The sequence below is a fragment of the Gambusia affinis genome, linkage group LG17 (genome assembly GCF_019740435.1).
Source record: "Gambusia affinis linkage group LG17, SWU_Gaff_1.0, whole genome shotgun sequence".
Classification (NCBI taxonomy): Eukaryota; Metazoa; Chordata; class Actinopteri; order Cyprinodontiformes; family Poeciliidae; genus Gambusia; species Gambusia affinis.
Genome location: NC_057884.1, coordinates 2,161,087 through 2,181,627, shown reverse-complemented (window position 1 = coordinate 2,181,627; position 20,541 = coordinate 2,161,087). Strand labels below are relative to the sequence as shown.

The 20,541-nt window shown below is 40.7% G+C and overlaps 1 protein-coding gene across 6 annotated transcripts in view; it reads left to right on the top strand.

The window, feature by feature from the left end:
• Nucleotides 1-20,541, top strand: part of mctp1b (multiple C2 domains, transmembrane 1b) — a 34,224-nt gene that overhangs the window by 10,341 nt on the left and 3,342 nt on the right. The window contains exons 1-19 of one of the 6 annotated variants that reach the window (XM_044144838.1): nucleotides 4,633-4,756; nucleotides 4,831-4,951; nucleotides 5,024-5,166; nucleotides 5,257-5,336; nucleotides 7,408-7,531; nucleotides 11,150-11,188; nucleotides 12,480-12,647; nucleotides 12,845-12,975; nucleotides 13,931-14,117; nucleotides 14,535-14,628; nucleotides 14,712-14,814; nucleotides 15,288-15,390; nucleotides 16,059-16,160; nucleotides 16,255-16,329; nucleotides 17,058-17,177; nucleotides 17,261-17,371; nucleotides 17,458-17,511; nucleotides 18,258-18,367; nucleotides 19,530-19,639. In XM_044144838.1, coding sequence (XP_044000773.1) covers nucleotides 4,685-4,756; nucleotides 4,831-4,951; nucleotides 5,024-5,166; nucleotides 5,257-5,336; nucleotides 7,408-7,531; nucleotides 11,150-11,188; nucleotides 12,480-12,647; nucleotides 12,845-12,975; nucleotides 13,931-14,117; nucleotides 14,535-14,628; nucleotides 14,712-14,814; nucleotides 15,288-15,390; nucleotides 16,059-16,160; nucleotides 16,255-16,329; nucleotides 17,058-17,177; nucleotides 17,261-17,371; nucleotides 17,458-17,511; nucleotides 18,258-18,367; nucleotides 19,530-19,639 — 2,047 coding nt within the window. In that variant the 5' untranslated portion in view covers nucleotides 4,633-4,684. Of the gene's footprint in view, nucleotides 1-4,632; nucleotides 4,761-4,830; nucleotides 4,952-5,023; nucleotides 5,167-5,256; nucleotides 5,337-7,407; nucleotides 7,532-11,149; nucleotides 11,189-12,479; nucleotides 12,648-12,844; nucleotides 12,976-13,930; nucleotides 14,118-14,534; nucleotides 14,629-14,711; nucleotides 14,815-15,287; nucleotides 15,391-16,058; nucleotides 16,161-16,254; nucleotides 16,330-17,057; nucleotides 17,178-17,260; nucleotides 17,372-17,457; nucleotides 17,512-18,257; nucleotides 18,368-19,529; nucleotides 19,640-20,541 lie in introns of those variants that run through there. The other 5 variants (XM_044144839.1, XM_044144834.1, XM_044144833.1 and 2 more) reach the window with 5 other exon arrangements.

Sequence of the window (20,541 nt, the reverse complement as noted above, 5' to 3'; positions counted from 1 at the left end):
TTGTAACTTGTATTTCATCACCTTCCTAAAATAAGAAATTATTTGCCACAATAATTAATCTTTTACTTTTTATTGCCATTAGATGATTTAGGCAAAAAAAAAACAAAACAAAAAAACATTTTTGACAAAAAATGACATAGGAAGGTGACATTTTGTTCTTTGTAAACTTTTATTCTCATAGATAAAACCTCAGATTTTATATCTATGTGTAATTTGAAAAACACAAAACAAAAACAAATCTTAATGTTTTGTTGTTGTTTTTTTACATTTCTTGACTTGCATTTACAAATTTAGTCTCCTGCACATACATTTTAATTGTCAATAATCTGGCCCCAAACAGGAAAAGTTTATTATGATTTCACATCAGACAGTGTGAAGAAGGATTCATGTGCCTTTTTATACAGCATATGTCAACCTGTGGTTTGAACCGTACATCTGGTGGGGTCATCACTTTGATGAAACAGAGATTGGTTTTAGGGCCACCAGCAAGTCAAAGTGGAGGTAAAACCACAGTGCATCTCTGTCAGCTCAAAATAACTTCAACTTATACAAATGTATTAATGGAAATCACATGTTCACAAACCCTTTGGGACACATCCTGTTTGCAGTAGATGGTCATTTGCATAAAAGTTTGTGGTTGCTTAAAAGAAAGCCTGTGACCTGCTGCAGTTTGTGAAATGACTGTAACGCCTGGAGCAGAGGAGAACGTGTCAGGAAATCGTTCAAGAGACACAAAACCAACCTCGTTTCCACGGCCACAAAACCTTTTTAGTAAAAAATTAAGTGTTCTTTCAACCATTCATCCCCCGTTTCTCTTAAACTAATTTATTTTCGTAATTTTAATTTGCGACATCTCTTGGCGAATAGAAGCACAGTCCCTTCGTCCCAGCAACACTGCATGCTGAGGAAAAGGTTTGTGTAAAAAGTTAATCAGTTTGGACTCTGAATATGGGATTTAGTTTTTAATGTTTGCATGTGGCAGAGATCAGTCTCAGTCATACCTCTCACCTGCTAGAAGACATTTGTTTTCTCCGTCCTCGGCGGCGCAGCAGCAAGTTGCTTCTGCTTTCTGGTTCCTGGTTACCTCCAGCCCCGCGGAGCCGTGAATAATTCATCCTACCTCTTGTCGCTAACAGCCTTGATCTTAGAGATTGGACACGTTTACCTTGCCACAGTCATGGCTTTTGCTCAACGTTTCTGCTCCGTCATGTTTTTATCAGATCCCGGCTGTCTGGGTGGTCTGACCTCAGATGTGTATCAGTTCTTGCTTCTCCTTGCAGATTCTGCCTCATGACTGGACCAAGTCATGCTATGTGTTACATGCAGTGCTGATCTGTGAGACTGGGAAAGTCAAAGTATTCCTCTCTTTATCTTGAACACGTTGTTGGGATTCTATGCAATGAACTAACACAAAGAGCTCAGATGTAAAGCGGAAGGAAAAGGAGGTGCAGCTGCAGGATAAAACGATAGCATCACCTATTGCGATAGAAACATGACTAATGGCAATAGAAAATACATCAGATAGAATTTTGATCGTTTCACTGAGCTGGGATCCAGGCAGATGAGAGGCTTTAGCTGCTCAACCTCTCATGGTCAGCTAAGCAAGGTTGTTTCGGTGGCATCAACTAATTCACTCACTCTTTGGTTACCTAGCAACAACTTGCTGAGTAACATGTGTAGCGGGAGTTTCATGATGTTCCCAACATGCTTTTATTTTGGGCAACTGCATGTCACTGAATTAAAGTTCTGCAAACATGAAATATTGCTCTGTATTTAATCATCTTATTTTCATATTTATTGATGTTCTAATGCAGGGTGGGCAATCCTGGTCCAGGAGGGCCGATGTCCTGCAACTCTTAGAGTCTCCCTGGTCCAACACACCTGAATCCAACAGCTGAATCACCTCCTAAGTTCAGTAATGACCTCATTATTTGACTCAGGTGTGTTGAAGTAGAGATACATCCAAAAGTTGCAGGACACCGTTTTTTTTTTTTTTTTTTTTTTTGCTGTCAACCAATAGGAGTTCATAACTCTAAATCTAAATTCTCCTATGAATTTGTTACTTATGTGTTACTTATTTACACATAGGTAACAGTGGTACTGTGGTAACAGTGGTACTGTTACTCATGTGTAAATGGTTCTGTGGGTTGTAGAGGTTGTAGAGGTTGTAGACCCCTCCTCCGGTTTGTACAAATCCACACTTTGCTTTTCAGATTAGACTTTTTATAACATTTCCGAGGCCCAAACTCAGATGCCGTCAAGCAACACTTGGATTACGAGGCAACAGGGATCCTTAATGACACCCCTGCAGTTTCTAGCGATCTATCAGGTTTAAACGCTGGAGCAATCTGCTGCTCTCGCACTCCAGACTCTCATTTACCAGCGGCATCGATCCGGACGTTCACAGGGACAAGTGCGGATGTGTTGGCCGGATGCAGGATTCCCAGCGGCCTCCTGGCATTTAAGACACAGCATGGAGAGATGGATGTTAATGTCTCACTGTTGCTTACATGCAGAGTGGAGCGCGTTCTGTCTGACACGTCATCCGTATCCACCACGGCGCAGTGGGACCAGACAAAGAGATTCTTTTTTAATTTCTTACAAGAATAAAGACACAATATTACCAGAAGAATGTCATAAAATGACCAGAAAAAAAAAAGTCATTTTAACGGAAGCAAAGCTGATGGAGTTATCGAATTGTTGAGACACAGCAAGCATTCAATAATTAATGCTGAGCAGACTTAGCATTAATTATTGCTGTGGGGGAGAAAATGCTTTCACTATGGGACACACACTAACGGCCACAAGATGGAAATAAACATCGTCTTAGTGCTGAAACGATTGAAATAACCGTCAACTAACCATCAACTGGAGTATAAAGGCTTAAAAAAGGAGATTTTCTGAAAGAGCGGTAATTAAGCCACAAATGTGCAAAAATAAATTTACATTTTGAATTTAAGATAATAATAATTAAAAAAAATAAAATAAAAAAAACACCTGGGGCCTCATGCATAAAGCATGCGTTCTTTGTGTGGGCCCCATATTTTACGCACAAGTCGGCATGTATAAAAATTGACTTTGCGTCAAGGTTTGCACTTTTTCTCTGGCGTGAAAATGTGCGGCAGCCGCGCAAACCTTTTCTGTTGACAATATCAAACTACAAAGCGTCAAACTGACCTAAATACACTGAAATCTGACTCCATTCAGTGATTTAGATCAAGAAGCTTCAAACGCGATGTTTTTCATGGTTTTAATATTATATTGTTTAAACGTAAATGATGAAACTGAACCGCACTTATCCTCAGACAAGCTAACACGCACGCTAAATAAAGAAAATAAAAATAAAAGGATGTAAAAACCTCGCTCGAATATAAATAGTACTTTTTCTCAGTTTTTGTCTCATAAAGATGTAACGCATCGGTCCATGCGCCGAAGCGCATAAAATGCATCAAAGGGGTCATTTCATTCTCACTAAAGGAAGAAAACAGGGTTGGATCAGCAGATTAACTCAAACCTGCTGATTAAAAATAATCAACAGGTTTGATTAGTTTTAAGGTGATCAAGGTGTGTAGACAATCACTGTTTCATGCATGAGGCCCCTGGTCTGTAAATATATTCTCCTCATGTGTTATAGTTTAGCTACACCTGGTTAAAGTTCTGTAGAAAAACAAGTAAATTCTCCTATTAAGCTCCTTCTGATTTCCAATTATTAATGGGTTCATCCAAAAACAGTCACAGGTCAGCTCTATGATGTGTTGATGTTAAGTCCAGCAGAAAGGCCTGAGCTTTCCACACGTTGATGTTAGAACTATTTCAATATCTGCAGATTAATTCTTTACTACAAATGTTCACTGAAGTAATAATCTGCTATTACATTTTTAGGCTATAAAATATTTATTTTCTTATTTAAATAAGGATTTTATTTATTTATTTGCATCTTTTAACATCTTTCCAATATTGCATAAAAAAGGGCTTAAATATTTTTTTATTGGTTTAATCGTCAGAATAACTGATAGATTAATTGATACCTAGAATAATTTTTAGTTGCAGCCCTACGTCGGTTTTTAATATGGACACAGTTTGATTTATCTTAAATCATCCAATGCAGTTATGCAAATATATCATATATTTCCAATATATATACAATCTTTCTTAATTGTTTTAAGTGCATAGACAGCATATTGCAAATATTACTGGCTTTGCAAAAAAAATACTGTACATATTTTTAACACAACATTGTAACATTTTTCCGTATTCCTTTATATTTTCCTCCCATGCACTTGGACTTTTTTGCAAGACTTTGAAGTGAAAGTTTTAGCCCTTGGTAAAAATGGGTAACTTTAGGTTGCATCTGATCTGAAGTTTTACCGAAGCCCAGAAGATACTGTATGTCCTGAGGTATGTGCTGCTGTGAAACAGTTTAGCTATAAAGTCCTACGATCAGTTGAGCCATGAATCCTGTACATTAGGCTTGAAATCAGTGTCAGGGAGGCGTTTCATGAAGCCTGTTTGCAGACTTCCTCGTCCGAAGGTGCTGATGTGGAAACAGTGGCTGTACAAAAAAAACCGGAAGAAACATCATCTAGCATCAGTGCGGTCGGTCGGGAGGAAGCATGAATCGTGTTATTTCCTGTCGCCGTCCTCTGAGGGATAAGTCGAGTTACACACTCTAGTCAGTGTCAGTATGAATGCAGCAAAGACAGAGAAAACTCTGATCCAACACCTGCAGAAAGACTCTGGCATTCCTCTTCAGAATGTTGGTGAGTTGGCATCGACGCGGGTTCACGCAGCAGCAGCGGCTCTAACGAATGCACCTGTCTCTCCTGACAGGCCATGGGGGCGTCCTGCTCCTCGAGGAGCCCCTCTGAGGCCGCCACCTCCACACCAGGGATGTATAAGCTGGAGATCGAGCTGAAGCGAGGATACAACCTCGCCATCCGAGACCGAGGAGGTGCTGGTGGACGACTTTCTTCTACATTTTTTGTTTTGGCTCTGTGGATGTGTTAACGGCTGATCTGTTCAGGCTCCAGTGATCCCTACGTCAAGTTCAAGCTGGCTGGTAAAGAGGTGTTCAGAAGCAAGATCATCCACAAAAACCTCAACCCGGTATGGGACGAGAAGACCACGCTCATCGTGGACAGTCTGAGCGAACCGCTCTACGTCAAGGTAAAGATTAAAACCACACAGAAGACATTTCGAAATCGATGGTGAAACAGAACCAGCAGTTAGTGGAGATATTGTGTTGCTCTCCTGCAGGTCTTTGACTATGACTTTGGTCTTCAGGACGACTTCATGGGTTCTGCTTTTCTTTACCTGGAGTCTCTAGAGCAGCAGAGGTCTGTTAGACGTTCCTGTCATCATGTAGGGTTTGTGTCGTGTTGCAGACGGGTCTAAGAATCCAAACTAGCTCATTGCACCGCAGTTCTAGTCGTTTAGGTCGTCTTTGTGGTTGTTGTTCTCTCTGTGGTGGTTAGTGGTTGCATGTCTCTGTTGCTGTTCTGTGTTTCTCTTCTGAGTGACAGCCACCATTCTACCATCCGGTGGATGTCATCATCCTCGTAGCTGCTTGTGTGTCTCCGTGTCGTTTTGTGCTGCTTTGTGCTGGTTGCTGTTGCATGCCTCCATGTGAGCCACCTGTCTGTGGTTGGGGTTGCCAGATTTTGACAACTGAAATAGGACCTGTACTAACTTCCACTTCCTTTGTTTTGAGAGGAAACACTTTGATGTTGACCTAAAACGTAGCTGTACGGTGAGTCACCCATGACTGTTGGTTGTGTTGATGTAATGTTTCAACCTAAACGGCTTTCAGCAGAAAAACGCACGCAGACCCGTTTAACGGAGAGTCCTTATGAATTCATTTATTTTTTAATGCACATATCAAAATGTAGATGTGCACCGCATCACAAGACAATTTACTTTCACAGATTCATTTCAATATAAATTATATTTGAGAGAAAAAAACCCATTTCTTTATATGTGAAGCTGAATTTCAGTATAATTTCAAAACAAAGACAAACAAAGACTCTGTTTATTAAAGCGGTTGCTAATCAATGAGACATCAGAGTCTGTGGAGAGTAAATGCACTTTTAGATTTAATGATAGATTCCCACCAGTTTTTTTGCTAACTAGCTTTTTATTGACTCTAATTTTCACTGTGCCTTAAAATAAGATTTTATTTGTGACTAAATACATTCAGGTCTCCACTTCTGATGGCTTAAATGACAGAAGAATAGTATTTAAAGAAAATGAACTTTAGTTCTAGGTTTCATGGTCCTAAGAGCCTTCTGTTTCATGCACCCAGTAATGAAAAACAAACAAAATATACTTTATGATTTCTCTGTATCGTCTGTTAGCTGACAGGATCAAAGTTGGATTTCTGGGTTGGAACATCAGAGCAGAGATAATATCACATATGTGAACCAGAAGAGGTTAGAAAGTGGGGTGACCTGAGAAACGGGTCAAATGCTTCTCTAATGTGGGTCATGTAAACGTCCCACACCCGCCTCCATCGGACCTGTACAGGTAACTAACCTGTGGTCATGATGTAACCTGTAAACAGTCCCAACCTGTTGTTAAACAGACCTTCTAACCATGTGGGCTCCGTATGTAAATGTTGTGGATGGTCGGCAATCCTGACTGATGGTTTTGGTTCCCCTTCCGGTCCACTTCCATGTGTTGCATGCTTTTTGTGCTTTTCCTCTGTGAGCCTTTTGTGTCTCTGGAAGAGATTTTCTTCATCTCCTTCCTGTTGCTTGTGCCAATTTGTTGTGAACATCTGAAACTGTATTTCACACTCACACAGTAAAACAAGCTTACATGTCTTCCTTGCACTTAGCATAAAAATGTTCAGTTTTCTTGTGACAGACTGGTGACCTGTCCAGGTGACCCCGCCTCTCGCCTGGAACGTTAGCTGGAGATGGACACCAGCACCCTTTGACCACCACTAGGGTGAAGGGTGTTAGAAAATGGATGGATGGATGTTCAGTTTTTAAATGTCAGCATGTTGGACTCAATGCATTTCGGCTTTCAATTTAATTCACTTCAATTTTACTTTACGTCATAAGACTTTGTCAACAATTAATTCATTCCAAACAATCCTTTTTCGAAGTGAACATTTCCCACTCTGATATTGATGACGTATATTTGTTGTACATTGTGCATCTCTCATCCAAACCTATATGATCCGTGTAAAAAGGTCATTACCTGCCTTGTTAAATCATGTATTATCCCATATTTAATCCCAGATAGAAAAATACATATTTATTAAAATCCTAGTACTCAAAAATAACAACTATCCATCCAATAAAAAACCTCTTTAAAGAGCGAAACATGAATTTTTTTTTTTCTGCTAATGTTTTTTCATGTGGGAGCATGATTCCAGCACACACACACATGCTCGTGTTGCAGGACGATACCGGTGACTCTGGTGCTGAAGGACCCGCAGCTCCCCAACGAGGACCTGGGCTCTCTGGAGCTGGCAGTTACCCTGACGCCTAAAAGAAGCCCCATGGAGGAGCCTCGAGACGCGGCGGTGTGTACACATATTCTCTGTCAGACACGGTCGATGTTGCTGTCAGCTGTTTTTTTTTTTTTTTTTTGCATTGTCAGACATCTGATAAATTAGCTTGTTTATCCTCACAGGGCAAACAGTGAGTCACTGTAAACCAGTAGATGGAAACACGCCTAATTCACTTTTAATTTTTTCTTTTTCTTTTTTTTTTGCAACATTTTAAAAGTTTGTTCCAAGTTTGCTCATTATTACTACAGGACTAAGAATGTCTCCAGCTCAGGGGACAAGCTGGGTTGCTATAGATACAGGTTGGCAGAGTTCTCACTGTTCCTATAGAAATCATTTATATCATTCCTGGCTCTTTGTCCTCATTTTATTTGTATTTGTTATTACAGTCTTCAAAATGCTGTAATAAATGCAGTGTTTTTGTTACCAAATATTGTTGGCAACCGCAACAAGAAGTTGACTTCTTAAGAACCTTTGCACTTCAAAATAAGAGTCCTAAACAACAAACTGCAGGGTGCCAAGATTTGAGCACTCACCATTTTGATGATGAGAAATTTCACAGTGTTTAAACATTGATTAAACTTGAAAAGTTTTGTAGCTTTATGTTATTAAAGCCAAAGTTTAATCAGTAATACTTTTTTAACAAATTTATGTCAGATCATGATTTCTAAGTTAATGTCAAGTTGTCATAACAAAGACATTTTGAATAATGTCAACTTTATATTAAAAGTGTCACGATTTACCGAATGACACTTTATGACAACAGTCATAAATATCCATGAAGAGTTACTCATGTTCATGACAGGTGTTATGTCATGTTTATGACCGTGTCATGACAGTCTTATTCACAACCCGTCAAATAAAGAGTTACCCAAAATGATTACAGATGCCAAAAAGTGAAATAAAACAGAAGAGCAGCTAAACAGAAAGAAAAATCTTTAAAAGATAAATCCCTGCTACACCCTTTTAGTTTCTGTTTTCAGCAGTTTCATCGTGGTGCTGCAAATAACAAAGTATATTTTTTCCCACAGAATAAATTGCTGAATATTATATTTATGGATTTGTTGTTGATTAAAGAAAGTCTCCAGTTAGATCTTCCACATGTTTGTGTTTCTTGCAGCAAGGCCAGATTAAGACGTATCGGTGGAAACCTTATGTGAATAAAGTGAGTGGCCGAGCTTTAGCTTGTAGCGTCCCTCCTTTAGCTCCTTTAGCTCCTTTAGCTTCACCTCTGAGTTTAACTAGCTTGTTCCTCAGCAGCCTGAATAGAAAACATTCAGAGGACTTCTGTGAAAGGATTTCTACTCTCTGGCATTAACATTACGTTTGTGGTATTGAGTTTTCAACCTTTTTGTTTTACACCTGATAACCCTCCAAAGGACTGTTGGATCAGATGCCCCATAACACACAGATACTTCCCCCCATATCAGCAGCTTCTGTATGGAGGAAGCCCATTTTAGCTGCTTGTATGTGCGATCCTGCCCTTTCTGTCAGGGATCAAAGTTTTATGATGGCAGGGAAAGGCAGGAACCCAGATGGAGCCGTAAACGGAGAGCTGGTTGAAACATCACCCTCATTACTGGACGAGCTGCGCTTATTTATTCATGCCAAAAATGCAGACATCAAGGTAAAAGCTCCATTCACACATCACCCCAGGATGGCTTTTTCCGTTGCCAGAGTTCTGTGTGAAATTATCTTTGGGTTCCTACACAGCCGACGGAGTAACAATTCTGGGATGGGATGTAACCTCCACTCAAACTAACGGCTCTGATTTCTTTCTGTGGAGTCTGGAATTCTGTTAGCGTATCCTGTTAGCACACAGCATCTATTGACTGGATGTAAATGATGGCTGAAAAAACTCATAATGCTGAAATTATGAAAGAAGTACATGACATCACATCACAACCCCCCCACTCCTGGTCCGACTACACGTCCAATCAGATTCTCTACAGAAGCTGCAGTGAACGCTTCACTGAAGGCCGTTGCCGTTGTGCTTTCTGTTTATTAGCTTCCTTCATTTTGTTCTGATTTTGTGACATCACCGTTGCCTCCCATTGCTTTAAATCTTTGAATTAGACGCCGACATTAGACACTCTCTATGTCTATGTCTACTTCCATAGACAGTGTGCTGCTATGCAATGTCAAAGTTTTTCTTGTCATGAAACGACTACAAAAAGAAAAAAAGTTTTTCAGCAAAAATTCATAACTGAGCATGAAGACCTGCTGTGTGAAACGTAGCCTAACTTGTTCCGGTTGTGTTACAAATGACCAAAGGCAGCTTTAAAACAATAATTATACAACTGCATTGTGCAAAGGGCTAAAATTTAAAACTGCGTTTAGCATTTTCACCTGTTCCTTAGCAATGTCCCAATCAGGACTTTTTGTCCTAGATGTCAATCATTTTTTTAATTGGACTGTTGCAGGTGTTTTATCTCCACTGTAATGTTCTCACATTCCTTCAGTTGAAATATGCAGAGTTTTATGATTTGTTTCTAAAAACATGCAGCTACAGTCTTGAATAAACTCATATTTTTGCTGTTGCCTGGAGCACATTGATGAAGTGGTAAGCTAGTGTTAGCATGTGTCCTCTTTGCTTTAATATCACTTGTTGATCTTTTGACTCAGATAAAGTTAAGTTATATGACAGACACCTACGGAAAGTAGTGGAAAAAGTTGCTTTCCTGCAATGAACATGTTGTTTTGCTTCAAATGTAATAAAATTTAACAACTAAATTTAATACCAACTGCTTCTCAAGAGACGCCTGATCGTAATCATTTAACAAAAAACCTGGATTAGGACCTTATGCTGACTGGTGGCATCAGATGTGGACATTTCTGTCATGATAAAGAAATATTTTGTCTGAGTTATATTTCCTCTGACTCTGAAAAGAAAAATTGGAGTGATTCATCTGATTTTCAGCATCTTTTTCCCGCTAGGTGTGCAGACTGGGCTGGGTTCTGGATGGTTGTTTCAACCCAGGTTGAATGGATTTATGTAAGATGGCAGGAAGTGGAATCTATGGATTTTGTAGTCAATTCACAGAAATAGGTTCTGTTCTAAGAGCTCTGTGACAGTTTTAGCAACAATAATATGCATTTTTTTTTCAGTAACTGCTTTAGAAATTAGAGGACCCTTTCATATTCAAAAACTCTAATTTCTGATGAAATTACTGATAAAATTGATGCTGCAAAAAAGTGCTTGACGTTCCTCACGGTTCTGGATTTTGACGTTTGGGATTATTTTCTGCTCAGAGAGTCTTCAGATACATTCTAAGCTCCAAGTCATTAAGCACAGCTTGTCTCATCCATATATTATTCACCATATGAAATAATAATAAGCTGAATCTCAGTCTGAAACGCAGCTCTAGTCAGAGAGATGGATTCAGAATCAGACGACAGCACGCTGAAGAAGTGTGGGAAAGAAATGAGCAAACAGGAAAATCATCAGAACTGAAAATAAATGAAACATCGGTTTATGTTGCTATATTGATGGGGCTTAAATAAAGCAACACGTCTCCCTGCCTCATGGTTTAGCTTCAGTTAGTCCCAGTAGAGCTGATCCTCTAGTGGCTTTAGGTCGAGACGTTTAGCTTTCAACGTATAAAAGCTGAACAGTGTTTAATATGTCTTCAGACCATGCTGCTCAGGAGGTCCTGGAAACGATCCACAAAGGTAAACACCATCACCACCTTGTGTGTGTGTGTGGGTGTGTGTGTGTGCAGCCACAGCATCCTCCACCAGCTTCCTGTCACTTCTCCTTCACCATGTCTGCATTTCAACGCAGCTCCTCCATTTTGTGTTAGAGTTCTTGTTGCTGCTGTCGGTTCCGTTGGCTGAGGCTCCGCTCTCCAAGCTGGATCCGGTGGGAAGCTTCTGGAGCAGAGTGATCCAGAGCATGCACATTACATAACTGATTTAACTGATCTGGGGTTTTTTTATTATTTAAGTATCAGGCACAGATAAAAATAAACCAACGGCTTCAGTGTTAAGTTGTAAGGCTATTAAAGGGGAGATATTATGCAAAATCTACTCTCTTTTTTTTTTTTTAGCTCTATTAATCTTAAAATATTATTCATTCATCAACAAAACACCTGGAGTGTGGCTTTTATTTTATTTTTCATGCATGTTTGACAAATCCTTTCATTTCTGGGGTTGCATAAATCTCTGGTCCCACGAAACACTTCCTGCTTCCACAAAGCTCCGCCTTAGAGCTGCAGTCCTCAGCTGAGGTTCCGCCTCACAGAGCGCTGCTCCTCCCACACGCTGCTCCTAAAGACTAGCCAGCAGCAATTAGCAAACACCTGGTGGATTTGCGAGTACACTGAGCTCGTCATACAAACTACTTCTTAATAGCTTAATGGAGAAACAGGAAGCAGGAGTTTCTGAAAAAGGCAGAGGCCTAATTTCCAGTGTGTGTGTGGTGTGTCTGTGTTTAGCCCCCTTGTGTCTGGATGCTGTAACAACACCATTTGCTGTTTTTTTTTTTTTTTTTTTTTTTTTGCTTTATTTCGCTTTGCTTTGGCATGAATGGATGAACAGTGTCTGTGGAACATCAATCAGTTCGCTTTAGGCCTGGACTTTGACTGGACCACTCTTAACACATCAAAATGCTTTGATCTGCACCGTTTTGTTGTAGTTCTGGCTGCATGTTCACAGCTGCTGCGTTGCAGTTATTAGGTTTAGAGAACAGTCACCGTTCATGTAGGTTTGGATTTTTTTTCTCCCATTATAAAAAGCACCTCCACTTAAAAACTGCACTTTGTGTTTGCTTGAATTGACCTTGACTTTTCCTAAATTGGTTTGATTGGTGTGAAAAACAAGCAAAAAAATTAGGAGATCAGGAAAACGGTTTGTCCTGCATGTCTTATTGTCTTATTGAGATTAATACATTCCTTTGTGTGTGTGCGTGGGTGTGTGTGTGTGTGTGTGCGTGTGTGTGTGTGTGTGTGTGTGTGTGGATCAGCAGCAGCAGTCATTGCGTCTCACTGAGGTGCATCGGAAGTCCCAGCTGTGGCGAGGGATCGTCAGCATCACGCTGATCGAAGGTCGGAACCTCACACCCATGGACCCCAACGGCCTGAGCGACCCCTACGCCAAGTTCAGGCTGGGGCCACAGAAGTACAAGAGCAAGGTGGGTCAGATACGACGTCAGCTAGGAACCAGGCAGCATGAAGTCACTGCAGCTCATTTATCTGGTGCCCATTTACCTCAACAACAACTTCAGGAAACGATAAGAAAATGTCCAGGTTCAACTGAAATCCAGTTTCATCGAGTCCAGTTAGGGGAGGGGATTGAGAAATGTGTGTGTGTGTGTGTGTGTGTGTGCAGGCGATGTCGAAGACCCTGAATCCTCAGTGGAGGGAGCAGTTTGACCTTCATGTGTATGAGGAAACAGGAGGCGTTCTGGAGATCACAGTGTGGGACAAAGACACGGGGAGGAGAGACGACTTCATCGGACGGTCAGAACCAGAACCTTTTCTCCCGATGAACACTTTTTAACCCTACAAACATTAGAAGGACTAGGCTGAGGAGGTGCAGATCAGCCTGGTGTTGATGTGATTCAGTAGACTTAGACAGACTTTATTGTCATTTTGTATGCACAGGGTGTATACATAACGAAATTTCGTTGCATACGGCTCAGGACAATGTTTTGAGGTTTCAATGAGGTTACTCAGAATAAATAAGATACACAATAAAATATAAATATTAAATATTAAATATAAAGTGCAGGAGTGACAGTAAAATAGAAGTTATTTAGCTATGTACATGAAGTGGAGACCAGTTATTTCGAGTGCAGTCCAGTTAAGAGTTCAGCAGTCTGATGGCAAGTGGGAAAAAGCTGTTTCTGAATCTGGTGGACCTGCACCGGATGCTGCGGAACCTCTTTCCAGAGGGCAGCAGGGAGAACAGTCTATGGTGGGGGTGTGAAGGGTCACTGACAATGTTTCGGCCTTGGGACACGCAGCTCTGGAATGAAATTTCCTGAATGGAGGGAAGGGGAGCCCCGATGATCCTCTCTGCCGTCCGCACCACTCTCCTCACGTTCTTCCAGTCGGAGGCGCTGCAGCCTCCACCTCACACAGAGAGGCAGCTGGTCAGAATGCTCTCTATGGTGCTTCTGTAGAACTTCTTGAGGATGGGCGGGGGCAGGTGTGCTCTCCTCATCCTCCGCAGGAAATACAAACGTTTCTGTGCCCTCTTGACCAGAGTCGTGGTGTTCACAGTCCAGGTGAGGTCATTTGTGATGTGCACCCCCAGGAATTTGGTGCTGCTGACCACCTCCACAGCCGAGCTGTTGATGAGCAGTGGAGCGTGGTACCAGTAGTACCAGAACCACCGACCGTTTCCTCGATCCTGCACTGGTTCCTGTGACGTCATCTGAAACGTTACCCATCCTGTCTGATCCTGTTCCAGCTCCCAGTTGGACCTCTCCACTCTGAGTAAAGAGAAGACCCATCACCTGGAGCTGCCGCTGGAGGAGTCCCGGGGCGTCCTGGTGCTGCTGGTCACGCTGACGGCGTCGGCGGCGGTCTCCATCGCCGACCTGTCCCTCACGCCGCTGGACGACCCAGAGGAACGCAGAGAGATCGTCAAACGATACGTCAGTGGCCTTCTGACCTTCACATCTCACAGCCACTAACTTTAAAACAATACTTCTGTTAGCCGGCCTGTCATGATAACACATTTACTGGACCATAAATTGTTGTCCAGTTTATCACGATAATCCCAGTGATTATCGTGATAAACGATGATATTGTTTTTTGAGACGTAGTAAATTGATAGTGGCATAACAATGCAAGTTCTCCCTCCCTCTACAAAATAATTTAGTAAAGATCACTTAATATTGGAACTAGAAGATATTTTAAATATTTAATATAAAGCACAACAACTAAAAATAACAGTGAAAAGGGAAATAAAAAAAAAACACTTTCAACCGAAACCATAAATGAAATTGATTATGATGCCTCTGAAAAATTACCATCCAAAAGATTGTAACACACACAGTGTTTTGCCGCAGGATGTGAGGAAGTCGCTGTCCAACTTGAGGGACGTGGGCCTCGTCCAGGTGAAGGTGCTGAGAGCCGAGGGGCTGATGGTCGCTGACGTAACGGGTACCAGCACCTCCTGGCTTCTTCTTCTCCTCAGAAACCACCTGCCACCAAACACACTCTCTAATCTGACTGCTCTCTCTCAGGTAAAAGTGACCCTTTCTGTGTGCTGGAGCTGAATAACGACAGACTGCAGACACATACCATCTACAAGAATCTCAACCCTGAGTGGAACAAAGTCTTTACCTTGTGAGTCACGTTTTGCTGCAGCATCTTCCTCCTAATTCTTCATTATGGTGCCGTTAACGTTTTCTCCAGTGGACTGAGAGGCTGTAAAATCTCATTCTGAGTTATGAGCTTGCTGATGCTGGAACGCCCACATGTGTTGTTCCAGGCTGTGGAAACCAAAAAGCACAAGTTAAAGTTTGAATTTCAGAACATAGAAGCAGGAAATGCAGCTGGTTTAGCTTAGAGGATGGACAGCTAGTTAGACTATCTGTTATTGAGATAAAAGACACGTATTATACATCAGGGATTTAAAGTAAAAACATAAAGGCAAAAATCTTACACTGGTTTTTTTTTTTTCATGCACATTTCAAATTGTTTTGTTAAAAAAAGGTTGACAAAAAATAGTAACATTTGGAATAACTTCCTGAATTTCCCGAAAACGTTTGTTACGCTGACTCTGACTCAGTCTGGCCTCATGTCTCCTCTCTGCACAGCAATGTGAAAGATGTTCACTCGGTCCTGGAGGTGTCGGTGTTTGACGAAGACAGAGACAGGAGTGCAGACTTCCTGGGAAAAGTGGCCATTCCTCTTTTGAATGTGAGTCTCAGAGGTTGTTCAGACTCCTGGAGATGTTCTTCATTTTGTCTCGTTGAAGCCACCAGGTTACATACGGCTGACCAAACACAAGGCAATGGATAATCATGAGGTGGACTTGAACTAATGGCTTCCGTGTTTTTAATGATCCTGTTTGTTCATTAATGTGTTTTAGAAAAATCTCTGAGGCCATAAAAATGGAGATAATCCATCAAGGCCAAAAGTTAATATGTGCTGGTCTAAAAGTCAGACGTTTTTCAAACTATAAAGTTGGAATTTATACATTTACTAAAATTACAATTTAGTTAATAGTTCTGTTAGAATATATGAGACATGACATTTTAAATGGAAATAAACTAAACATTGTCCCTGCTGATACCCGGAATAATTACATTTAATGTCCAGCAGTTTTATATTTTAGGTTTAATTTATATACACACATTATTCTGAAGACTTGTTAGATCACCTTGACTAAACACAGTATGATAACCAAGTGAGCTTTAGCCTGCAATGCTTGTTGGAAATCCGCAGAACTGTTTTGCAGTCTATAAGCCAAGTCTGGGTGTGTGTTTTAGGTTCATGACCAGGGTGTGTGTGTGTGTGTGTGTGCGTGTGTGTGTGTGTGTGTGTGTGTGTGTGTGTGTGGGTGTGTGTGTGTGTGTGTGTTGTAGATCCATAACGGCGTCCAGAGAGCCTACCTGCTGAAAAACAAGGAGCTCACCGCCCCGACCAAAGGAGTCATCTACCTGGAGATGGAAGTCATCTACAACACGGTGACTGTGACGCTCCAGCTTGTGTGTTCACATGAATCCTGCAGCTTGTTCCGTCCAAAGCCTCAAAGTTTTTCCTTGATGTGCTTTTCTTCAGATAAAGGCTGCTTTAAAGACCGTGGTTCCTGCAGAAAAGAAATACGTCGAGGAAGAACCAAAGGTTTCCAAGCAGGTGTGTGTCGTTACGCAATTACCTTTATGATTATGATAAAAAATAAAAGCTCAACTGTTGTTGGGTTCAGGTCCAGTCCTGATCCTTGATTCATAACTGCCTTTCCATGAACCATATATTTGCGCATTTTGACATTTTGAAAATAAACTCTCATTTTTCAGTAAATGGTTTTGGTGCTCGGATAAAGTGTCTTTTTTTGTGGCTGTATTGAATTTGGTTTATTTTGCCAAACTTAAATGGAAACACTTTTCTATTGAGCAACCAGACATTGCCACTGGTGTAAACCATGAAGAAGAAGACCACAGGAAGTAGCTGGAGGAAGATGGCGCGCCGCTGTGTTTTTTTAAATGAATTATTGTGTGGACAAACTTATTCACGTGTGATTTTTAGTTGCATTTCTTAAACACCACAATTACGAAAAGAGAGCCCATGCCCCAGCTATAATTTTTCAATATACATATGTTTTAAAACAGATCTTTCTCTGTTTTTAAAAGCATCCTCTGGTCTAAAACACAACAGTACCTCTCCTCCGCCAGCAGGAGGCAGCTTAGTTGAAACCGATCAGATTTTATTTGAAAGCCTCTAACAAATCCATGATGTTAATAAGACATAAAAGGTTTTGACTTTACAGAGTTTGTACTAATCGCCAAACGTCTTCATTGTATATTTTAATCAAACTGTGTCATTATGTTAGCATATTGGTAGCAGGTAAACCTTTTGCCTTCCAGCTGCTGCAGCAGAACTTTAACCGGGTTAAGCGATGCATCATGGTCCTCTTCAGCTACGGTACCTACATTAACAGCTGCTTTGAGTGGGAGTCGTCACAGAGGAGCATCACTGCTTTCATTGTACGGAGAACACACACACACACCCACACACACACACCCACACACAGGATGCTGTTTCCCCACAGTGTCTGCTCTGTCCCCAGCTGTTTGTGGTGGTGGTCTGGAACTTTGAGCTCTACATGCTGCCACTTGGCCTGGTTCTGCTGCTGGTCTGGAACTACTTCTTCTCCTCTGGCAGAGAGACGGCGGAGACGGTGAGCGCCGAGACTCGTTTGGGTTCAGGTGCGTGTGTGTTTTATGGAGCAATCATCTGCTGAAGCTCTCTCTCTCTGTTCTGCAGTCCATGGAGGCCATGTTTGAATGGGAGGATGATGAAGAGGACAAGGAAGAAAAGGTGCTGCTGTAATTCAGGAAGCCATTCCTCTGCTCTCGATAGATGTAGTTTACCTAGATAGTGACTATGTAGCCAAATAAAGTTGTTGAAAAATCTTCTGATGTCAGCTGGAGTCACTGGTTGGTAACAACTGAAGGTGACATGGTTACTGAATTGTGTTTAATTATGAATCATATGTGCCTGGAATACACAATACTGCCCGCTTTAAAGAAAGGCAGCATATATCTATAGCAGTGGTGTCCAATATGTCCCCCGGGGGCCATTTGTGGACCCTGGACTGACTGTCTGGCCCCTGATTTCCGTTCAAGAATGATACAAAGGTTTCTTTTTTGTAATTACTTAATTTTACATTAGTTGTTTTATTTATTGAAAAAGATGGAAGTTTTGTTTTTAAAATGATCACAGACAAAGTAAAATCTCCTCACAACAGAAAACATTTGATCTGATCTGATTAAACAAAACCCAAATGTGCTTTTACTTTATGTATTAAATTTGGCTAAATAGAATAAGCATTTTCAAAGAAAGACTTTCCTATGTTTTGATTTTACTGGTTAAAAATGTCTACATATTAATTGCATATTAAGTTGTTTGCTGAGTAGGCACTAAAACATTATTTTTGGCCCATTTGTTCGGGCGCCCCTAAATGAAATGAACAGATTCCAACTTATCTTGCATACTCATCTAGACTTTATGCATTCAGTGTCAAATATTGAAAACTTATGGAACCTTTTCCTCCCTCCTGTCAGGACTCTGAGCACAAAGGCTTCATGGATAAACTGTACGCCATCCAGGACGTGTTCATCAGCGTACAGACCGCTCTGGATGAAGTAGCTTCGTTTGGAGAGCGGTTAAAGAAGTAGGTTCTCTGCAGGTTGCCATGCTTGTGTCGCCCTTCACAACCAAACAGCAGAAACAAACCAAGAGCTTATAAAGACAGGATCCAGGTTTTGTTGTTGGGTAATGGACATCTGATGACATCACTTCACTACTCATGTCTCTTAGTCTTGTCATTTAAAAAAAATATATATATATTAGTTTTTCCCATATGCTATGCTAACTCTTAGCCCAGTTTGGGACAGGTCACAATATATCATGGGATGTGCATTTCTGAACCTTTTAAATCTCATTAAGTGGATGTTGATATGGAAGTCTGGAGTTTTCTCTGGAATCATCTTTAATGTGAAATCCATGCAGAACGAAGCATCAAAACATCTCCTTTTTAAGTTGAAAGCAATGAAAATAATACATTTTCATTGCTTTCCCAGAAGGAGTTTTGTGACCTGGATGGTGGCTTCGTATTGCTCTCTTCCTGCTGACCTTTGCCCTCTGTCAGTCTCTGCAGTGACTGCCTGTATCTCTTCACTTCATGTCAGTCATAGTCCATGTCTTTCTCCCTCTAAACATGCCAGCTTCTTGCAACTTGCAACATTTCCAGGCTGGGTTTCCACCGACACATGAGCAACTATATCATCACCGCAATAATATCTATGCAATATCTATACTATGCAGTATTCATGGTGTAAAGGACTAATTGGAGAGCAATAACAAAAACCGTCTGTGTTGTTGGGATTGTTAGTTTTACTATTTTCTCCACTGTTTGTGGTAATAGTAATAAATAGTTCTTATTGTAATGTTTATCGTTGTCACAACAGTACCACCAGATATGGTGATAACATTTTAAGTCCATATCGATCTCCCTTATTGGTCAGTACGACTTCTGAAGTTGTGTTTTTCACGCTAATTCAGTACCGAGCCAATATGACAGCAAGAGTCTTACATTAGACACCAAAGACATCGGCAAAAATACTAAAACTCACTGAGTTGGAAACACGGATTAGAAAGAGAAGAAAGATGAAAACATTCCAATATCACACCTGACATCGTCATAGCAAGACTTTGTGATATCATGTCTCTCTACTCCTTTTTATTAGCGTCTGTCTATCTGGAGACTCAAACCTTCCAGCAGTGATTCTCACCTAGCAGGTCACATGTTCATTCCTCCTCTGTGTCTCCTGCAGCACCTTTAACTGGACAGTGCCTTTCCTCAGCTGGTTGGCGATCACTGCCTTGTGCCTGGCCACACTGCTGCTCTACCTCATACCGCTGCGATACCTCGTACTCGCCTGGGGTGAGTCCCGATCCGCTCACTGCTTTATGAGGAACTTTCGTTCACTTCAAACCGGCTACAGAGCAAAGCCTCATTCAGACCGGACTGATCTCAGTCACATAGTTGGTTGTTGGAGCAGGAGGAGCAGGACAAAAATTCCAACAGGCTGGTGTGGGAAGCTCAACTATTTCGACTGAAATCATAAAGACGAAAAGCCATTTTACTAAATATTAAAAAATAAAATTAAAAAACAAAAGTAGGTAAACTTCTGACTTTATTTAGAAAGTGAATGTCTAAAGAATCTCTGTGCTTAGAAGAAAAGTGTCCGATTTAAAGTTGGACGGTTAGAAAATGGCTGTTTTTTTATGCAGTGTATGTAAACATCTGGTTTCCACCCACACTATTCATAACCCTGGTAGATTTAAGAAGCTTGTTACTGACAGAATGAGAGAAGCTTCTCTAAAACATGACAAAACTATAAAGGAGATTCATTCTTATTAAAAAATAATAATTTATCAGTTTTAAAAATGACATACTGTAAATCCTTGTTGCCAGGTTATAAAGGTTATATCTATAGGCCTGTCACAATAATCAATGAATTAAACTGAAATCAATAATATCCATTGGCATAATTTATCATTTTTCTCTTTCTACCAATAAACTGGATAATAAAATCTTCAATGTGCTTTGGTCTCAACTAGTCTTTGTTTTCTGGAGGGGAACTTTGTTTACAACGACTTCAAAATTCATTTTATTTATAGTTTGGTTTATTCACTTTGGATATTTAAGGAGTCTTCCAGTTCCAGTGTTAATATTCATTAGAATTTAAAGTGTACTGATCTTTTAGAATGTGTTCCTGCATTGTTATTATTATGCCATTACCATTATATTACTTAAAAATTGTCTCAAAACAACAATATTAT